This window comes from Triticum urartu, chromosome 1A, assembly GCF_056163025.1.
Source record: "Triticum urartu cultivar PI428250 chromosome 1A, HENAU_Tu73, whole genome shotgun sequence".
Lineage (NCBI taxonomy): Eukaryota > Viridiplantae > Streptophyta > Magnoliopsida > Poales > Poaceae > Triticum > Triticum urartu.
In genome coordinates, this window is record NC_141873.1 from 517,882,144 (window position 1) to 517,904,726 (window position 22,583).

At 50.4% G+C, this 22,583-nt stretch overlaps 1 protein-coding gene across 1 annotated transcript; it reads left to right on the top strand.

The window, feature by feature from the left end:
* The first annotated feature begins 12,126 nt into the window (after positions 1-12,126).
* Positions 12,127-16,503, top strand: LOC125524535 (putative xyloglucan glycosyltransferase 7). Its single transcript, XM_048689575.2, has 5 exons — positions 12,127-13,202; positions 13,887-14,195; positions 14,309-14,599; positions 14,695-14,808; positions 15,239-16,503. Exons 1-5 carry the CDS (start codon positions 12,447-12,449, stop codon positions 15,875-15,877), a joined length of 2,109 nt encoding a protein of 702 aa, XP_048545532.1. The 5' UTR covers positions 12,127-12,446; the 3' UTR covers positions 15,878-16,503.
* Positions 16,504-22,583: the final 6,080 nt, after the last annotated feature.

Genomic DNA, 22,583 nt, shown 5'->3' on the forward strand with positions numbered 1-22,583 from the left:
CAAACCTTTTATAAGGAGTGAGGCTTCCTTCCCTAAGCAAAGCAAAAGAAGGAATCGTTCACTTCTCCGTCTTAAAATCAATTAGCCTCATTTCATGCAATGTACGTTGTGTGCCAGCACATCATGGGCACGGATTTGATATATATGGGCATATGAGGCATCAGGAATTACCGATGGAGTTCCGGAATGAGACCATGCATTTGCTGGCACGTGCCACCATGTCTGACCCTCATGGGACGCACTAATGCAGTAGCTTAATCTCCCTGCACCTCGTCGCTTGCCGCTAGGCCCTCTTCTGCTCCAGCCATCCCGTGCTCCATGCTCTCATGCCATCTAGAAAACACCGTGGTGATCTCTTGTTAGCTTGCGTGGTGTACGTATAAGAGGATGTTGGTTCAACGTGGTATCCCGTTTTGTTGAGTAGGTAGGTCATCTATGTGATGGAGTACGGTAAACCACATCTTTTCAGGGTAAAAAACAAAAAAAAGGATATTTTTGCGGGAAAAAACATACATTTGAGCTGTGAAAAACACCTAATTTGCTTGTTATTAGCCTGGCCCGCCTTGTGGCCCGTACACTGACCAGGCCGGCTTGCCACTGGTCTCGGGGCTAAATGGCCCTTACCTACTTTCCTTGGTGCTACTCAAAATCAGCGGGGTCATTAACAACTTGAGATACTCAGCAGAGCAGCGCTGCTTTGCATCATCCTCACTCCTGCTTATTTTGGTTCATCTTGATCTTGTCATGGCCAGCAGAAGAGTTGCCATTTGCCACTCGTTCCAATCGAGATGAGATCGCCCGGCCAACGACGGGACGGCCTCATGCATGCTCTGCAGGCCGTAAAGTCAGAAGCCGGCCATATGCGCACACGCTTTGCACGCACGGAAGGTTTCCGAGCTCTGACAGACACGGCGACCGGCGCGGCAAGTAATCTTTCCCGTCAGACAGATACAGTAGAGAATTCCTTCCCGCCCCAGCGACGACGACTTTCTCCTCGTGCTCTGTTGAGTTAATGAGGACGATTAAACAAGCCGAGTTCGTGCTACGCCAGTACGTCCTAGCTACTCCTCGTTGTGCGACGCATGATGCTGCCAGTCGCAGGGTGGACCTCGTCCGGCCTGCATGCATTGCGCGCGGCCGGTGCGCCCGCCCGGTGGCGGAGGAGAGGACGGCGACGGAGCACCGACGCGCGCGCCAGGTGGGAGCCTCCCGCGGCCCCTCCCGGGAATAACAATTTCTTCAGCACAGTCGGCCACGAGATTAATACAGTTTCGCGCCATTAACTAACCAGTCGTCTTCCGCGCGAATTAACAAGTGTGGCCAAGGGTTTTGGTTCCCGGCCGGTGGCCAAAGTCCACACACAATTAATTGGCGACTTGTTTAGGTCTAATCGTCGCTAATCCCGTCGCGCTAGCTGATGATGGACTAGTACTCCGGAGAGCATGATCCGGGGAATCTGTGAGTGGACGTGCGAGTAGAATACTGGTGATTAACGTGGTTGGGATTGGGGTTGGGATTGTGATTGTGATTTGATTAAGCTTAGCTTCTGCCATGTTCATTCGGACCTAAACATGGGTTCCACCACGTACGTACGAGTACCGGACACTGTTCAACCTCTACGTACCCTCTAGCTAGCTGTGATAATATTTCCATCCAGTTTGTCTAATTCACATCTAGATGTGTTTATAACTATGTCACATCTAGAGGTGTCTTAAATAGATCCATTTCCATCACACAATAATTGTGGCATACTAGACTCTCAAAATATCATTGTACATAAAAAAAATCAATGTGCATGGCCTAGAGGTGTCACCATAAATAGAAAGTATTGCTCCATTCATCATTTATATACACAGGATGTATGTTGGTTCATCAAGACAAGGTTTTGATCAATGACTACTCTATTAACACATATTTACAAGTGGTTGGGTTGTTACCATGTGGTAACCATATGATGGTTTGTTTAGTCTACAAAAAGACCAGACCTGATGTACCATGGAAACTTAACAAATTAAGTGATTTTGTGTATTGACGTTAGAATGAGATAGTACTGATAATATTCTGGTAGGATCTTTGTGCAAAAAGGTTTCTATGTTGGTATAACATATTAATATTAGGATTATATATAACATATTCACATTTAATGCATTGTCTAACTAAAATTGTATTAAGGTGGTCAACTATTCAAAACAATGATGTTTCTATGTTTAGTTATATTATTGTCGAATATTTCAAGATGTTTATATGTTATGTTGATTAAAAATACTAAATTAATTTTTGATATTATATTAATGATTATATATATATAGCTACATAAGGTTGTAATGATTTAATTGTAAGAAAACCCGTTGGTGGGCTTAATAAATGTCATCAGACACAATTGTAAACTCAAACTAACTAAGACATACAGTTGTTATGCAAATTTTTGGGATAGACAGCAAAAAAGAGTTTTCATATAATAATGTATCACATATATTAAGTAAATAATCTCTGATTGGTAAAAAAAAGTGTACTAAATAATCCTTAAATTTGGCATTTTACAAAATTTCATTGTGCAAGTGTCACAAACCGATTATTATGTTTCTTTCGTCTCAATTTATCTTATTTTGATTTTACGAACGCTCATGATAAACATCAAATTGCAAGATTTATTTGTCATGATTAATTAATATATCAGACTAAGGTTAGATTTTTATGTCGCTTTGTTGCGCTTCTTCTGTGGGGTGGACATAGGCTCAATTACTATCATTTACATACTTATAGAACTCATGAACTGACCATAGTAAACATGGCTACGCGAATTACCAGCCACTTGAGAAGTTTCACGTTCTCAGCCTTCGTCGGGAATTGTTGATCCAGTGCTGAGATCCGCGCAGGATTTCACATTTGTTTGAACTCTAAGAACAAATACATTGTTTTTGTGCTACATGGACAAACTATTATAACATTGTGTGCATTTATTTATCTAAATGATTTTTTTGTAAATAAATTAAAAATTATTTAACTCCAGTTGATCGAGACAACAATATTTGTTTGCACTAGATGAACAAGTTATTACATCATGATAAACGTTTTTTTTTTGCATTTCTATGAACAATTTTGTAAATTATGTTGGATGTTAGTTATTCTTGACAAAGAGGCACCCTAATCAATAACTATATAAATATTGCATACATCACAAATTCGTCTATATGTTTTGGTAGTTCCACACATATATCATGGTTGGGCTCGGTGTATGTCTTTTAATTAAAACAAATATGATCCCAACATGAATGCCTGAGTGCTTTGACTTTGGTGCATGGTAATAAGGTATCACACAAGCGACGTGATTTATGTGTCTAAAATGTTATATCAGGACTTATTATGATCTGACAGTTGTGATTTATTTACGTAAAATATGAATACCGAATACTACCTATGTCTGATTTATATATTGGCCCCCTTCACATTTTGTGCTAAATTTTGACTTTATATTTAACTAACAAAATGTTAGTGCATGTAACCAAAAACAATATCACTAGAAACTATGTTTAAATATGAATCCAACGATATAATTTTTGGTGACATGCATTATTATTTTCTTAGTTAAATGTAGTCAAAGTTGCACAAAATACTAAGGGAACCAACAAACCAGGACGGAGGTAGTAGTTGTGATCCAATTAGGTATCATTGTGATGATTGATTAATTCAGGTCCATTTACTAAAAGACGATTCATCAAACCAAATGGCTAGATGTTTTGCATTTTTGTGGATTTTCATAGCATATTTAGACCCCACTTACAATGCTGGAACTCAAAACCAAAATTAAAAAATTGATGAAACGACGTGTCATGTATCATGGATATCTCAAAGAACTAAATCTGAAAATTGTCAATTTGACAACACGTAAAAACATGAATTATAGAGACATTTAGAGAAGAAAGCACCAAGTAAGACCTTATATTTGGTTCCCTACGAATATTCCCCGGCCGGGTGAGTTACTACTACTACTTGGATGGAGCAGCCAGTCCACATGGTGGAGAGTTAATTAGCATCTGCACTGACGACTAAACATCATTTCAGTGAGTCCACACGCCATTGTCATTGGGCTTGATGACAAAGTAGAGTAACAATTTTACTGTCCTTGGATGGCATAATCTACAGGTTGGGACCCAAAGGAAGTTTCCAGTGCACGTTTGCTGATGGGAATCTCTTGTTTGACAACAGTGCTGCCAGCTTCTCACTTCGGGGAAACCCAAGCTACTATAACCATCGAGATCTGCATTTCCCCGGCGTTCGAGGTCAACTGGGGAGATCTCGATCTTCTCTTCTGTCACCACCGTCGGCTCCGCCCGTGTCAACCTTGATCGGGTGTGAATCATGCCAAGTTTCTCTCTGCAGATCTAAGTAATTAACCAGCCTCTTCGCAGTGAGTCACACGCGCATTGCCATTAGTGTTACTGAGGTGTAAGTGTAATTTTGATTGATTGATACTGTTCGTGGAACTCGACGACCGACGCTTGTCAAGTTGGGCCACACTAAGAGAGAAAATGGGGCTTGCCAATGACAGAAATCAAATAAACAAGCTCGGGACCAGCGAGATCACGAGATCAAGTGTACCATGAAGAAGAAGAAGCCATTTACAATTCAGACAGGTACCACTCTCTCATCGCTTTCTATAAAGCTATCAGCATCAGATCGCAGCGCGGCGCGGCGATCTTTCCTCAGATCAGCGCCACAAATGTCCCGCTTTTTAGGGTCTACCTTAGAAAAGCATCAAGAAGCCCGTTACAGTTAGCAAGGAACCAAAGAATAGTGCCCTAAAAGAAGATAACGAAGCTGCTGTCAATAGACAAGAGAAACTGTTGGAAATTTGGAACGATGATCGCTTCTACTATAGATGAAACAAGAATGGAATAAAACTGGCGGCAGCCAGCGGGGGCAAAGGCGTGCAGCTACCGCTACAGGACTAGTGATTAAGCAGCGTAGTTAATGGCAGCAGCAGCTGTGGCCCTGGGGCAAGCAAGGCACCGGACATTAAACGTGAGCATATCCACTGCATGGTTGGCGACGCCACTGTGCCATGGGCTCCTGCGCGATTGGGATCTCCACGTACCCTGTCCCCTCCTCCTCCTCCATTAACTGCCTTTCCCCGTCGCCTGAAGCTCGATGCTAGAGCTAGACTAAGCGTGGCAGCCATGATGCTGTCTCTGACCTGTGACTTGTAAAACAGCCCACTGACTGCTAATTAAACAGGATGCTAATTTTGTCAGAAGCTCGTGTCATGGTCTCATGGACGCGTGAGAACTTTCCTTTTCTTTTATTTTCATTCTTTTTTGACGGTGGAAGGATCGCCCTCCTGGTCTCCAAGATGTGGTATAATCTATTCAAGCGAGGCTCGATCAATACATCGATACATGCATGATGGCTAACTTCGGGGAATGAATCCCGCCACCGCTAGCGCCATAAACCACAGCACTTGCAATCAAACACAAATCAACAAACAACGAACAACGCAGATAGTAGGGCGGCACCTTCGAAAATGATGTAACATTCCTATGACAACGTTGTTGGTGTTGTTACGCAACAAAACAAATTCAAGTATAAAAACAAAAGCTAACTTCTGACGAGCGAGCGGAGCGAGGCCTGTCGTCGGTAGGCTTGGGCCGAAGTGGTACGGAGCAGTATTGATCTGGGTCACCTGTGTTATATATACCTCTTGTAAGCCGCCGCACGAGATACGTTGATCAGTTGTAAATCCCCGGCGTTTGTAACCTCCCCCGATATAGTGAAGATTTGTTGGCTGACGCCCATGGTTTTTTTCCCTTCGTGTTGGAGGGGTCTTCCATGTTAAATCTCGTGCCTCATGCTTGTTTTCGTTCTTTGTCTTGTTGATTTGCCCGTCATATCTCTAACAGTTGAAACCAGCAAGTGAATGCCAAAAGGCATGTTTTACCCTAGAGATCACTATTGAGATGTCCAAACAACTCATTCGGAAATGGAGATGACGTGCAAGTGTTATGCAATCCAACCAATGACGAACAGATCAAGGCTTTCGCCTCGATGCACAAGAACCAACATGAGTTTTCCATCATCCCGGCAACTGTATGAATACATTCTTCATACATGGTGAACGAATTGATAGTTAGTATGCTCCCGATTGGCAAAGAACTTCACGGAAGTTATAATGCTCCCAAGGACCAACCAATGTTGCCACCGTCAAACAATCCCCACAAAGGAGATAATGCCGCTTGCCTCCAACATTACAGTGCCCGCCGAGGCCTATAGCTATGGCATCCTCCTTCAGACGAAAGGAATGAGTGCCTTCCATGGGGGTTATTAGCCGGAGCCCCCGCCACGAGGCCTTTGGCCACGACATGCTCCCACCATGCCAAAGGGGTGGAGGATAGAACACAAGTAGGGTTGGAGGATGTCGGTGAGTAAGAGTACCCACTCGGAGAGGGAAGCTTTATGGTGCGACCAAGTCATATCACTACCCTAAGTGTTTAGGGACTCCCAAGTCTTGTGACGCGTTGCGCTCAAGTAGAGACTCGTAAGGAATAAGGACGAGTTGCTCTATTAGTAGAGACTCGTAAGGAATAAGAAAAAGCTGTAGGAGATTTGTTCACTGTAACTTTAGAATTACCTAATCATATCGTAAGCTACCAGACTACTGGCCCTTGACGGCTTATATAAAGGCAAACATGTTTCACACCGAAGGAGAGGTCATGCGGGAGCAAACACCCATAACCAAGCTCAATAGATAGGAATTGTAATTCTATCATATATCATTGAAGATAGGTAGTCAGTACATAGGGCCTTTACCAATCTGAGGGAATGAAATTGGATAAAACCACGGTGTCACCACCCATCCCTCTACTATTAGATCGATGAAGCGTTAAACAGATCTTCGTCAGCAACCTCCATAGATGGAGTTTCATCCTGTTGGGTGTCAGTGTTTCGTAGCAGCGGTGTCGTCGAGGGACGACCGATTTGTTAGGGGGGAGTGGGATGGGCGATCAAGATGGTGAGGTAAAGAATAGGGGATTTACCCAGGTTCGGGCCCCCTGGGAGGAGGTAAGATCCTACTCCTGCGGTCCTGCCTTTGGTGTTCTATTGTTTGGGGACTCGCTGGAGATCTGGAAGATGACCGGAGAGACATGTTTCTTGGGTTACAAGTCTCTCGGCTTGGTAGTGGGGAGGGAGAGGAGTCAGGAGGACCTAGCTCTAGAGTTTTTCTATAGTCTCCCTCTTTTGGAGGCTCCTAACTTGCCTTGTATACTTGGTCAAAGTTAGGGTTACCGGTTCAGTTTGCGCTCGGGATGATTCTACCGGGTGGTTCTGAACCACATCTTGTCCCTTAGGCCTCCTCGGGTCATGTTATCCTATTGTCAAGATCTCGGGACCACCTGTTGTCAACATCCAGGATCCTCGTTACTAGGAGGAACAACACGTGAGGAACAACTGCCACCAATGTTGTCAACATCCAGGATCAAAATCAACTACTCCACTCCAAGATGAAGGAAGCACGGCACAAAACTTGACTTCCTTCGCGCTGTCTGTCGAGGCAGAGCTGCCCTCACTCAGGCAAGCTCGACCTAGAGAGAACGACATCCAGTCGCTAGGGCACTCGTGATGGCTCAACCTAGTCGATTACCGTTGTGGCAGATACCCAAGCTTGCGATAAGGCCTCGGTCCAGACCCCCTCGTCTAAGAACCACACCCTATTGATCGCGACCTAAGGCAAATCAAATTATTATAATAGAGTCGACCATCCACACTCTTGGACTATCATGACCCACGGTACCCTCACAACCATCAACCTAGTTTTGCCTCCCATGAAACAACCAACCACAACGAGACAACGACACGAGCATTTGTCGCCACCATCCATTGTGAGGCCCATAACATGTCGTCCTCTTCCATCGAAGAAGGACCCGGGTGATCTTCCGGGATGGGATATCAACAAGAGCCCCCCGCCTTGAGGCCTTTGGTCAAGACATCATCTGACCCCGGCAGAGGGACGGAGGAGAGGTGTGAGAGAGGTGACTAGGTTTATGGAGAGGTAGGCCGAACATGCAAGACTGACACATGTTGGCAATATTACTATCAACCAAGTTGGGAATGTTTTCCAACACTGTTGGTGTTAGTTTTCAAGAACCCTTGGAAGATTTGTGCATCTACGTATGAATATGGAAAGAGGGTTGTGGTTACATAGAGTGATTATTGTCGGTGACAAAAGTCAAAGGGTACACATCCACCACAAAAAAACACTCATGTTAGGGCATCTACAGCTGGACTGGGCGAATTTGGCCCCTCAAATGTCCCCGGACACGCCCGATCAGTGCTGGGCATGTTCGTTTTCACTTCTTATTTGTCCGTCCACGCAGCCATGTCCCTCACTTTTCCGTATATGTCCGGTCACATGCATGTGATTGGTAGAGAACGAGAGAGAGAGAGAGAGAGAGAGAGAGAGAGAGAGAATGAAAAAGATGCTCTGTGGCTGGCCAAATCCTATGTGGAGGACGCGGGACCACTGATCGGACACGCCCGGGCACTCCTCATACTCATCTCATATATGAGGGCAATACGAGGAGTGCCGGATAGCCTGGGAATTCAAGGAGGCACTACTAGGGAAAACCTTATACACAGAATCTTAGCAGCAGCGCGGCACAAAAAGAAGCGCTACTGCTAATTAGCAGTAGCGCAGTTTTTTAACCCTCGCTACTACTAAGTTGATAGTAGTAGCGCGGGTTTTTAACCCTCGCTACTACTAAGCGGTCTCTACCGTGCCCCCCGACACATGCCATAGTAGTAGCGAGGGGTATAAACCCGCGCTACTACTAAGTTGATAGTAGTAGCGCGGTTTTATACCCCTCGCTACTACTAAGTACGAGGTAGGTGAAGTCGCCATATCCTCGGCCGAATCCCCATCTCCTCCCCCAAATCCCTCCTCTCTTCCACCACTCTCTCCTCTCACTTTCCATAGGCTCTCACATGGACCTCTTGCCCATGCACCCATCCTCCTCCATGGCGCTGAAAGAGGCCGCCGCCTCGCGCCACCGGCGTCTAGGAGCTCGCCGGTGTTCCACCGACGTCTAGGAGGCCGCCGCCCCGCGCCACCACACCGGAGCACCTCGCCACCGGTGACTAGCTCCGCTGCTCCCTACATCACCTTCCTCTCTCCCTCGGTTTTCCTTTTCTCTCTCTCCCTCTGGTTTGACTCACCCTCCCATGTCCATGCCCGTGCAGGTCGTCGCCATGGATGACCCGGAGCTATCTGGCATGGTCGGGAAGAGGAGCCCCACGCCGCGGCCTGGTTCTGCCATAGAAACGGGCCCTCTCCAACAGCCACTGCTAGATCTGGTCTTCCGCTGTCCGTTCATGCCTCCGGCGACGCCAATCATCGCTAGATCTTACCATTGCTACCATTGACAGCATGCACGGGATCGAGATTTTTTGTCTTGTTTTTGAAAGTAATAGCAGTAGTGCGGGGTATAAGACCCGCTACAGCTAATTAGCAGTAGCGCTGTTTGCGACGCACGCTACAGCTAACCATGTATAGCAGTAGTGTGTGTCAACACACGCTACTGCTACAAGTTAGCTGTGGCGCCGCCCGCGCTGCTGCTAGGCTTTTCCCTAGTAGTGAGGCTTTGAGGGGTTAGGTTGGGTCAACTTTTTCCTTCCCTCTCCTATCCGGTCAGTGGTCCTGTGTCCGCCCGGTCAATTTGGGGAGTTCGCCTATAGATGCTCTTATAACTCTTACTTTTTTGTGGGAGGTACAACTCTTACTAAGAGCATATACAACTGGAGCCCTCATATCGTCCCCAAATGTCCAGGCGGATAGCCCAGTCACCGCCCGGACCGCAAATTCTCACCCATCCAGATCCCGCATAGCCAACCCAAACGTCTAGGCTGACAGGTGCCCCCCAAACCTAGCCCATATCTAGGAAGGATATGAGGCAGACCAGACACGCCCGGACGCGGACGTCATGTCACACCGACCCATGATGGCCCACCATGTCCCCACAAAACACCACCCATCCCCACCTGGACACAACCCTAGCCCTCACTCTCGCCCTCTTCGCTCCCCTTCCACTCCACTCTCGTCTGCTCCCCTCCTTGCGCAACCATGGTGAGCTCCGACATCGACTTCGATGACGAATTCGGCGACAAGGTAGATCCCATCGACTGGGACGCCTTGCTGCAAGAGGATTTGGACTATGAGGACCTCGCTCTCCGTTAGTCGCATATGGACAGGGGCGAGAGCTCGAGCTCCGCGCCATCCCCAGTCACCCGACGAGGCAATGTAGCCGACCACGCGCGACCCGTCGTGGTCTGCGCCAGTCCAGATATGTCATCTTCCGCGACCCTCAGGCCCCTGCTCATTGCGGACGACGTTGGGTACTCATTGCCACACCATCGATTTTGTGAAAGAGGATGCTTGAATCGGAGGCGCGGGCTGCACACCACGTGAGACAGCCGGCCCGGGGGCGCTTCTCCCCATGACTGCTACATAACCCGCAGGTCCGCTATGTCATCCGTTGGTCGCTGACCTTGGGAAGATGAACGCTTGTCATCACCGTCGCAAAATTGGAAAGGCGATCCTGCTCGGCATCAAGGAGTCCGTATGCCTTGCAAAGGAGAAGGTGACCGGTCGTCCGGCTTGCCAATGAGTAGGCCCCTCCGCCCAGCGTTTGGTCGGCATCAACTCGTCCTCATCTTCGCCCGACAACGGCACGACGACCAACGACCGACGACGCCCCCCCTCCAGCCGCCGACACCTATGCGGAGGAGTACTGCCGGCGCTCCGATGACCCAAAGTGGAAGGAATCGGCAAGGAATAGTGAAGTCCAACAACCTCCTCCTCCGCAATAATCTACCTATCTAGTTTATCTATCGGTTAGGCTTATCACATCTAGGTGCCGATGAACGTTTTGTGTCCGGTTGTATCTAGGTGATGATGAAACTTCCTGTCCCCAATATATATGTTTGCTATTGCCATGTCCAAGTTGCGTGTACGTAAATGTCGATCACGTTGCATGGGTAGCATGGATTGGAGGTGTAGAATCTGAGAGGGTCAGCTGCGGATGCAGAGAAATAAAGAGTGACCGGTCGCTGTCCGTGAACACGCCTACGGGCATATAGGTGATCACATTCTACCCCACCGTTACCTGACATTTTGCACCCCGTCACGTACCTCCAGCACGGACGAGACTTGCCTGCTCCCCCAGCGTGCTCCCATCCGTGCTCCCGCATACGTGGCATGATTTGATTGAAACAAAATAAGGCCTGACCCCACCTCCTTAAAATTATGAGGGGAGATGGTTAGATTAGAAAGAAAAAAAGAAAAAAACAGCCGTAAAATGGAGTGGAAGCACAGATGGGAGCATGAGGAGGGAGCAGGCAAGCCGGATCCCTCGAGCACCCCCGGTGTAAAAATGCCGCAGACAAACAGTGTCAATCTTCTCCACGTTTGCGTGTCCATTTGTCTGTTTAGTTGCAGAGATACTAATCCTGTCCCGGGTATTCAGAGATTCGGCCGATCACTTTCCCTTTTGTTGTTTACCACGGATTAGTACGTTTGTTAATGGAATCGCGGCTCAGTTTGTCCCCATCTCCAGCCAAGTGGCGCAGATCTAATCTAATCCCAGCCTTTTTGCCCTTTTCCCCAATATTTTTGGCCCGTAATCCGCCCCCATGCACACCCCGAATTTCCCACCTTGGACCCTGACCGCCCGGCCGTTTTGACCGGCGCGGCAGCGGCAGCGGCATGCAGCACGTAGTAGCAAGCTGCCGGCCAGAGCGCGCGCGCCGGCCGCCGTGGCACCGACAGGCGACAGCCCAGGCCGCGGCCCAACCGCACGCAACGAATACACCGACGTGCGCCGAACTCCTTCGCCCGCACCGCGCCCACGTTGATCTCATCTCGCCCGCCAGGGAGGAAATACACGGCGATCTCGGCCCGAAACAGCGTCGAAGCGTCCGTCCAAACCCGGCACCGGCTCCGCTGCTCGTTTCGGTTCACCTTGACACGGCCGGGCGGGCGGGTCGGTCGTGTGCGCGCGTCTCGGGGCGCCAAAGGAGCGTTTTTTATTCGGCCGGGTCGGGCGGTAGGAGGGGTCGACGCGGCGGTGGCGAGGCTACAAATAAACAAAGCGGGGGAGGGGGAGCTCGTATCGTATCCTGGACCTGGAGCGAGAGCGAGCGAGCGACGTGGTGAGCTGTTCTTCCCCGCCTCCCCCCTTCGTGGCCTGCTGCTCTGCGCGCGGTGCGTGCTCTGGCGGGTGTCTCCTCCAGTCCAGGGGGGGCTATTAAGGGCGTCCAGCTGCTGTCCTCTATGAGCGGGTAAAGCGGGGCCGAGAAGGAGGAGGAAGAAGCCATTCTTCGTGGGCTGCCTGGTTGAGGAGGGTTCTTGGCTGCTGCTGCTGCTGTCTGCCGGAGGTCGGCGAGGTCGGGTGGCAACAATGGCGCCGTCGTTCTGGGGGAGGGAGGCGAGGCTGAGCGACGGGGGCGGCGGGACGCCGGTGGTGGTCAAGATGGAGAACCCCAACTGGTCGATCTCCGAGATGGAGCAGGAGCCGGTGCCGGGGTCGCCGGCGGGGCTGGCGGCCGGCAAGGCCGGGCGCGGCAAGAACGCGCGCCAGATCACCTGGGTGCTGCTCCTCAAGGCGCACCGCGCGGCGGGGCGCCTCACGGGCGCGGCCTCCGCGGCGCTCGCCGTCGCCGCCGCCGCGCGCCGGCGGGTGGCGGCGGGCCGGACGGACGGCGACGCCGCGCCCGGGGAGAGCACGGCCCTGCGCGCGCGCTTCTACGGCTGCCTCAGGGTCTTCGTCGTGCTCTCCATGCTGCTGCTCGCCGTCGAGGTGGCCGCCTACCTCCAGGGCTGGCACCTCCAGATGCCCCAGATGCCCGAGATGCCGGGCCAGCTCGCGATGGACGGCCTCCTCGCCGTCGACGGGCTCGCCGCCGCCGCCTACGCCGGCTGGATGCGCGTCCGCCTCCAGTACATCGCGCCGCCGCTGCAGTTCCTCACCAACTCCTGCGTCGTGCTCTTCATGATCCAGAGCGTCGACCGCCTCGTCCTCTGCCTCGGCTGCCTCTGGATCAAGCTCCGGGGCATCAAGCCCGTGCCCATCGCCGCCGACAAGGACGACGTCGAGGCCGGCGACGAGGACTTCCCCATGGTCCTCGTGCAGATGCCCATGTGCAACGAGCGAGAGGTAAGCTCCAATCATCTGCCCCTTGCTTCCCAATCGATCTTGAGCTGCAATTGGAGCTCCACGATGCGAGTAGGACAGCCTAAATTCCAGTTCCAGGTAGAGTGGGGGAAGATGCTCTCTGACTGCATTCTGGGGATTCGGGTTAAGCGTAGACTGCATTTTGTTCGGATCTTTGTCCCGAGCTCTCCAACCACAACTCGGATGCTCGCTCTCTGACGTTGATGTGCTCGTACTTCATATGAATCTCACACCAACAACAACAAACTCCGTGATTTGCTTTACAAAAGGCCGAATTTGGTTTGCGGTTGGGATTCATATCATCTCTACTTTCTTTAAGGCGCACTTATTAATCCAAATCTCGGACTAGAAGTCTGTCGTCACCGGTCACCAGATAATAATTGAGGAGGCATGTGATTGGAGATCAAGATGTCAAGCTATAGCAACCTACTTAATTTGGGAAGTGGCTAAGAAAAGATACGTACTAAAATTCAATCAACTGTCTACTACTCCCTCTGTCCCAGTATAAGAACATTTTTGACACTATGTTAGTGTTAAAAACGTTCTTATATTTTGGGACGGAGGGAGTAGTACACTTCTTTTGGGAAATCTTAAGGATATTTTGTTGTTGTAAAAAGAACACTAGTCCAATTCAGTTGGTAACTTATTTCATTTGGATGCCTGCAGGTCTACCAGCAATCCATTGGCGCAATTTGCGCTCTCGACTGGCCAAGGTCAAACTTCTTGGTGCAGGTGCTGGACGACTCCGATGATGCTACCACCTCGGCGCTCATCAAGGAGGAGGTTGAGAAATGGCAGCGGGAGGGCGTGCGGATAGTGTACAGGCACCGGGTGATCAGGGACGGATACAAGGCTGGAAACCTCAAATCAGCAATGAACTGCAGCTATGTGAAAGACTATGAATATGTTGTCATCTTCGATGCCGATTTCCAGCCACAGGCGGATTTCCTCAAGCGCGCCATGCCCCATTTCAAGGTTCGACTCGACTGACCAATTCTTACTGCTGTAGTTGTATTTCTGCTTCAATTATTTGACAGTCAAGCCTATCAGTTATGTCTTTCTGACAAAATTCAATGTGCGACCTCCAGGGGAAGGACGATGTTGGGTTGGTTCAGGCGAGATGGTCGTTCGTGAACAACGATGAGAACCTGTTGACCAGATTACAGAACATAAACCTGTGCTTCCACTTCGAGGTGGAGCAGCAGGTGAATGGAGCGTTTCTCAACTTCTTCGGGTTCAATGGGACTGCCGGAGTGTGGAGAATCAAGGCTCTTGAGGACTCCGGTGGCTGGATGGAGAGGACAACGGTGGAGGACATGGACATTGCCGTCCGGGCACATCTCAAGGGATGGAAGTTCCTCTACCTGAATGATGTTGAGGTACTGGCACAAATTTCCCTATGACTTATGCAGAGTTTACCTTTGCATAGAGATTAAAAAGTCATAAAATTTAACTTTTGTAACTTTCCTTTCAGTGCCAATGCGAGTTGCCAGAATCATATGAGGCATACAGAAAGCAGCAGCACAGGTGGCACTCAGGCCCCATGCAGCTGTTTAGACTCTGCTTTGTGGACATTATAAAATCCAAGGTATGAGCCGTTTTCTGATGACGCACTATGAAAGTTAAAATGTCCAGCCATGTATGTTTATTCACTAAAATGTAGTTTTCTGCAAGAAGCCAACAGCTTGGCAACATGTTTTGGATTTATAGGAATGTACAAGATGCAGTAATTGTCAAGAGGCATCAAGTAGAATGCTTTTGTACATAATTGTTTGACAAAATTTAGTTAAGTTACATTCACCCTCTTATACTCAAGTAGTCGTCAATTTCCACACAGAAAAAACTTTTTCAGTTCACTTGAAGTAGAACTATTGACATATATCCTACCGCATTCATGCCGGCACATCTTTAGTTCTTATCTTTGTCCCCTAATTTGTATTCTAGCGCCATTTTGTCGTGTGTTGTGTAATGCATGTATGGATAATTGGCCTAATGATGCTGCTTGCTTTGTGCTGCAGATTGGATTCTGGAAGAAGTGCAACCTGATATTCCTATTCTTCCTCCTCCGCAAGCTCATCCTGCCCTTCTACTCATTCACCCTCTTCTGCGTCATCCTCCCCATGACAATGTTCGTCCCCGAGGCCGAGCTTCCCGCATGGGTGGTATGCTACATTCCAGCGACAATGTCCATCATGAGCATCCTGCCATCCCCAAAGTCCTTCCCGTTCATCGTCCCGTACCTCCTCTTCGAGAACACCATGTCGGTGACCAAGTTCAACGCCATGATCTCCGGCCTGTTCCAGCTCGGGAGCGCCTACGAGTGGGTGGTGACCAAGAAGTCGGGCCGCTCCTCCGAGGGCGACCTCGTGGCGCTCGTCGAGAAGCACACCGCGCAGCAGCAGCAGAGGGTCGGGTCGGCGCCGGACCTCGCCGGGCTGGCGGCCAAGGACTCGTCGCTCCCCAAAAAGGACGCCCCCAAGAAGAAGCAGAAGCACAACAGGATCTACCGGAAGGAGCTGGCGCTGTCATTCCTCCTGCTGACGGCGGCGGCTCGCAGCGTGCTGTCGGCGCAGGGCATCCACTTCTACTTCCTCCTGTTCCAGGGCGTCTCCTTCCTCGTGATGGGCCTCGACCTGATCGGCGAGCAAGTGGAGTGACATTGATACCATGACAGCAGCGACCGAAGATCGTTACGACGGCGGTTATTTTTCGTTACTTTGCAGGCATCAGAGGAGCCCTCTGTAAAGGGTGGCAACGTCTGATGCCTGTGTGATGCTTACAGGAGGAAGCTCGCTCGCTCTCTCTGATCCCTTGCCTGCCCTAGGGTGGGTGGGGGGTCTGGAGCATACAAACTGAAATGTGGAGAATGTAGATAGATATAGCTTTGGATCATCATCATCATCATCAGAAAAGCCTGGGAGACGCTTTTATTCTTTCGGGTACGTCGAAATTCTTTTGTAAGAAACAAGAAATCAAAACCCTTTTGGGGGGGTGGGGGGGTGCCTAGATGACGGGTGGTCCTTTGTTGCATGTTGACAGACTTTACCTTCAAATGAAGATAATACTTGTTTTCGCCTTGTACTTTTTGCCACGATCAATCAGTTAATTATCAGAGATACATGCTCAGCTCTTCACCTCTGTCTTTTTTCCCTTGTAGTAATTCTTATGCATATGCTTGCATCTTCTGGATGATAGTAGGCTAGTAGCTTGTATTAAGTGGCAGCTTCACAAATGGAGGCTGGCGGTTGAATGAGTGAATGAATGTACGGGGGACCTGGTTCCATGCTGTCTTTGTTTGGCCCTGTCATGTGCACTGGCATGGGACACATTCGTTGCTTGTTTGTTTGCTTATTTGTTTGATCCGTGTCGCTATCGGCGAGAAGGACGTGTACCCCCGGGTTTGTCCCTGGGCTTGGCCTGGAGAGCAGTCCATGTGGAGGCGAATAGGAACTCACAGTGCTAGGTTTTCTTGGACCGTTCCCTGACGTTGCATGTTCTTGCCTGCCTTATCTTCCAACTGGCGAATTGGGATCAGAAACTAACTAACCACTTCTCTGTCAATCCGTCAGTCAGTTGCCTTGTCGTCCAGTTCATCCTCCTTTATTACTCCTTTCATTCTGAATTACTTGTCGAAAAAATGAATATATCTAGATGTATTTTAGTTCTAAATACATCTATTTTTATCTATTTCCGCAAGAGGAGATCTGGCCGCTCGTATGCATCGGTTGAGGTCTTCCCTTGACCCCGTGCCGCCACTCGACCCCACCCATCCCTCCCCCCTCCTTGCCACCGTCCACAGTGCCGCCAGGCAAAGCCGGGCCGGCAAGGCGGTGGCAGGGCTTCCCCACCCTTCAAGCATCACGGCCGGCGCGGGACGGCCAGATCGCGAGGAGGCATCGGGCGGCAACTCTTGGCGGCGGCGTGCGCGGCGCGGCAGCGACGTCTAGGATGCGAGCTCGGGGGCCGATCCAATCTTTGCGGCGCGGCGGCGATGGTTGCGGCCGGCCCTTTATCGGGCGGCAGCAGCTGCAAGCGCGGCGCGGCCCTATGCCGGGGAGGGCGGCGGTTGCGGTCGGCGCGCCATCGGGTGTCGGATCGACAGCGACGGCGTGGAGGCCATGGTGGTCTGGTCGGCGGCGCTTCCGGGCAGATCTGATCTGGCCGGTGCAGCCGGCGATGGTGGCCATCTCCTCCGTCGGAGGTGGTCGGCCTGACGCTGGATGGTCTGATCTCGAGATCCATCATCTAGCTCCGGCTGCGAGTCGGGAAGACATAGTTGCCGGTGAAAACCGAGCTAATGGCAGGCGATGACGGCGTTCTGCGTCATTACCTTGATGAAGGCGTCGTCGCGTAACTACTGTCGATCCACTCGTACTGCTTCGGGGGAAACCCTAGGATCTGGTCTTCCAGATCGGACGATGGCGCTACTACGGTGTCGTTTTCTCTCTTGGGAGCATTGTTTGTGAAGCAGCGTAAAAGACAGAGGCAAGAGGTGGCGCGGCTTTGTCTTGCACGAAGTTTTCGGTGGAGATGTCAAGTCATGCCTGGCCGACGGGTGCTACGCTATGTCATGCCTGGTCGGCAGGTGCTACGCATGACAGATCTTCCAGAATCTTCGCGTCTGGATGGACGAGCGCGGGGCGGTGGCGCCATTGGTCGCCGTGGTGGCGTCGACGCATGGACGGACTGGCAAGGATGATGCGGATCTCTTTCCTGAAGATGGGTCGGTGTTTCAATGAAGATGACGGCGTCTAGAATGTATGCAGGTGGTGTACGCTTTAGGTCTGCTGCACCGGCTATTGGTTCCGATACGTTATCTGAATGGATCGGCGACGACACCAGGGTTAGATATGGGAAGTGAGAGACACTATCGAGTTTTGTAGGTGTGAGTGGTGGCTTGATGTTATGTTTTTATTAGACCTTTGTTGAATAATAAATAAAGATGATTGTATGCATCGATTGATGCAGAGGCCAAGGGTCTTAACCTCCTTTTCCAAAAAAAATGTTTTAAATCCATTTATATCTGTTTCTGCAACAAGTAATTCGTGGCGGAGGGAGTACTTACCTTGATCCTCGTGACGCTGGAAGTTTCATGATCCGGCTGCAGACATTCCAACTCATCGTACGTACTCCCTCCGTTCGGAAATACTCGTCATTGAAATGGATGTATCTAGATGTATTTTAGTTCTAAATACATTCATTTTGATGGCAAGTAATTCCGAATGAAGGGAGTAGTACCTAGCTACCCAAGTCACAGTCTGAAGCTCTTTATTCCCTGTATCATCGCGGACACGGGCTATTTGCTGCTGAGTGTCGTTGCAAAGGCAAGCCCCGTGTCCCCCGTGAAGAAGCTGACGGCCGAGGAGCGAGTCAGGGAGTCAGCGAAGAGAAAGGGCCAGAGGCACGCGATGGACGCAAAGGACAAAGCACCGGCCGCGTCCGCCTTCGCCGCCGCCGCGCAGCAGGAGGACACCAACGCCCACGTCGCGGCGGCAACAACGGAGGCGCTGATCTACCTAGGGTTAAACCCAGGTCAGCACGGGCTCATCAACGCCGCCGTGGCCATGGCCAGTACCGGGTCGTCTGCGTTTCCTCGGATGGTGCTACTAGAGTCGCCCCGTGTGTTGACGACTCACCCGATTCCCGGTTTCCATATCTACCTGCAAGCCTCCCGACTCTCCGGGGAATGCTCGTCGGAGGTGAGCGTGGTGGCACCTTCCACACCCACGCCAATCGACCTGAACGCCACACTGATAGCCGGTGGCTCGTCATCCGGTGGGGCGAGGAAACGCACGCGGGAGATGCCAGCCGTCATGCTCCCCGGAGCCCGCAACCTATTCGATAGAATGCCGGCGGCCGGCGACGACGAGATGGCTAACTGTTTCATGGAGAGCATCATCTTCGACGGTGGTACGGCGTCCGCTGGCGGTGCCACCGCGGCTGGCTACAATCCCGATGAGACACAAAGTCAGGACGGCCGAGGGCCGTTCACGCCGTCGACCTTTGATCAAGCTGGCATGCAGGACGTCTTCATGCAAGATCAGGTCGGCCGGGACCTGGACGGCTTTCCGCTCGACCACGAGTTTTCGGAGGACTACGACTTCAAGGAAGAGGATAAGTTGGACATCTACTGGGAGCCTTTGTTTAAGGACGAGCTCGCCAACCAAGCCGCCGGGATGAAGCCGAAGCGCAAGAGCAGGTGGACGAAGGCATACACGACGGCCGAGCAAGCTCCTTTGTGAGTGTTGGAGGGACATTGGGCAAGACCCCAAGGTCGGCGCCGAACAAAAGGCATCAACCTTTTGGACTCGTGTCCATCGTGAGTTCCATGAACGCAAGAAGTTTCCGCCGTACCAAATGCAAAGCACGCGCGGATGTGTATCCATTTCGAAGTGATGGAAGGTGATCCAATAAGAGTGCAACAAGTTTTATGCCACTTTTGAGAGCATCAAGGCACGCTCTGTGAGCAGCATCCGTATGCAAGACATGGTATGCATTCAAGCGCCCCTCTTTGTGTCATTTCATTTATACTTGCATGTCCATTTCCATATCCATTTGTCAATATGGTTGCATGCAATTCATTTGTAGACATTCCAAGCTTTGGAGGCATTCAAGGTCCAACACGAAGGCAAGTCCTTCAACCTCTCCCATTGTTGAAGGGTCATCAAAGACGAGGAGAAGTTCAATGCACAATATGTCGCCCTCATGGCGCGTGAGTGGAAGAAAGACGTGGAGGAGGTTATGAAGGGCGAGAAGGCACGGCCGCAGGGGAAGACCAACTTCAAGAAGAAGGGCAAGCGGGATGCGACATCAACCGCCTTGATCACAACCGTGGAGGGCATGATGACCAAGAAGGACTCAAGGAAGGAGAAGTGCTGGCAAGAGAAGGAAGAACAAATGAATGCCTTCATGAAGATCCAAAGGAGGAGGCTTGAGATGGAGGCGAAGAAGCACACGAGGATACTTGAGATGGAGGCGGAGAAGCAAACCAAGATGCTAGAGACCGAGGCCGCCAATGCCAAGACCAAGGCGAAAGAAGTGGCTCTGACTAGCATGATGACGGAGGTGGAGATCATGAAGGTGGATCTCAACACCGTGTCGCCAAGGAAGAGGCCGTGGTTCGAGAAGATGCAGGCCGACATGCTCAAGTTCGACGACGAGTGATCTCTGAAGGTGAGCGCCATCCTTTTTTGTATGCCGACAAGTGTGTTGGCATATGACCACGGTCGCGATGGCGTGGTCGAACTCCCGCCCCTTTTTTATGCGCTGGCATGTGTGCCGGCCACTGACAAGTGCGCCAGCATAAACTATGTGGTATTTTTTTGAATCTGGCATTGTATGCCGGCCGCTGGCATGATGCCGGCATGAACTTTGGGCGACAGCATGACCGATGTCATAATCTACGGCCGCGGGCCTTTTTCAAATTTGTGCGCGAAGATAAAATGGATCGCGGGCGTTGTGCGCACTGCCGACTTAAATGTTAAACAAGACGAATGGCCGATTCAAACGGACAAAAAGCGGATGAAGACATCGTTCATTTGAGTCGGCGCGTTGGAACAGCTCTCGGTTGCCTTGTGGCCCAGTTCCTGCAGTACTTACCTTGGTCCTCTGTCGACTGGAAGTTCCATGGTCTGGCTGCAGACGTTCCAACTCACCGAGCGTACGTAGCCACCAGTCACAGTCTGAAGCATTGGCGGAGGCCCCCGGTGGGCAAGATATGGCAGCTGCCATACCTTGATTCTAGGCATAAACAAATGTATACATACGCATGTATTGTTGATTGTCTCGTTCCCTCATTCTAGTGCAGCGAGAAAAAGGCCGCTGGCACACAGGCACGCCACACACACGAGTTGGGCCGGCAAACACAAGAACGTACGAGTTGGGCCTGCTGGCACAAACAGGAAGCGGTCGAGCTCGTCGATTCCATTGAGCGCCAACCCACACGCACGCGCAAGTGACGAACCCTAGCGCAGCGATGGTGGCTGGTCAGGTCGTGATCCGGGCGGGCAACTGGCGACGGGATAGCCTACGACACCGACGTGCTCGGGGCTTAAACGGCGGCGGCAGCAAGCTCCAATGATGACAGCAAGGTTGCATTTGATGGGCTACGTCCTAAAAATGCCAAAATGACTTCTGGGACAATTCAAAAAGACCTTGTCATGGCTGATCTTTTTTTCGTGTGGACACCTTCTATGCTGCTATAGATTCCATCACCACAGAGTTTGATCATCGTTTTGATGAGGTATCTTCAGACCTGGTCCAGATCTTCTCTTGTCTTGACCTAAGAAACTCCTTTTCTAGGTTCAACCTGAATAAGCTTGCTAGGCTCACAGAGATTTATCATGATGATTTCTCTAATTACGAGCGTGAACATATAGAAGATAACCTTGATCTATTCATTATCGATACGAGAAGAATTGAAGACTTTAGATATTGTCATGATATTGCAAACCTAGCTAAAATGATGGTCGAACTTCAAAGGCATGTCATGTTTCCTACTGTGTATCGCCTCATGGAGTTGGCATTGCTACTACCGGTAGCGACGACAACAATCGAAAGGGCCTTCTCATCAATGAAAATCATCAAGATTGAATTGCGCAGCAATATGACAGATGGTTGGCTTAATGACTTAACGATTTGTTATATTGAGTGAGAGATCTTCAAAAGTATTGATCTTAGTAAAATCGAGGAAGATTTTTAGAATGAGGGTAGGGCATTGCCATTGCCTGGGTCTTCTAGGCGGCATTGAAAGCTTCATTATTGGTACGTTTAAGGTTGTTTTTCTATTGAAACATGACTACATTTTCATTGTATTTGGTTTTTTGTTTGTAATGTGTGTTGAATCTTTTGATTTGCATAAAAAATATATTCTTAAGACTTTGCCGTACCTTAAAAAAATTTCGTCCTCCGCCTCTGGTCTGAAGCTCTTTTTTTCTCTGTATCCGCGTTCAGCACGAACTCTTTGCTGCTGATCGTGCCGATGCTGAACCGAGGGAGAAGAATCACGCCCACGGGTGGAGTGTCGTTGCACGCATGTTTTGTTTGGAAATGAGTTTTGTTTGTGTCTGGAGGATACTTCATGTGGTACGGGTGGCGGTCGCGGTCGTGGGCGCCGGGTGCGGGAGACAGCGCACGTTGCGAGGAGAGGAAAGAGACCTCTCCCTCCCCGTCAGTCAGTCGCTCTCGGGGTCGATCTAGCGAGCAGCGAGTCCACCGGGGACGCCGGCAACGTCGGCATCGGCGGATAAAACATCGCTCCGCAGCTGCAGTCCCCTTGCACATGTCTCCGCGAGGCAAGGGCCCGCCACCGATACCATCCGGCCGATCCCCAGGGTTGCACTTGCCCGTGTCACCTTGGCGCAC

Excerpts from the sequence above, each read along its gene's own strand:
- LOC125524535 (XM_048689575.2), top strand. The coding sequence starts at position 12,447 with ATGGCGCCGTCGTTCTGGGGGAGGGAGGCGAGGCTGAGCGACGGGGGC. Across the intron at positions 13,203-13,886 it reads CCATGTGCAACGAGCGAGAG|GTCTACCAGCAATCCATTGG; the intron begins GTAAGCTCCAAT and ends GGATGCCTGCAG. Across the intron at positions 14,809-15,238 it reads TGGACATTATAAAATCCAAG|ATTGGATTCTGGAAGAAGTG; the intron begins GTATGAGCCGTT and ends TTTGTGCTGCAG.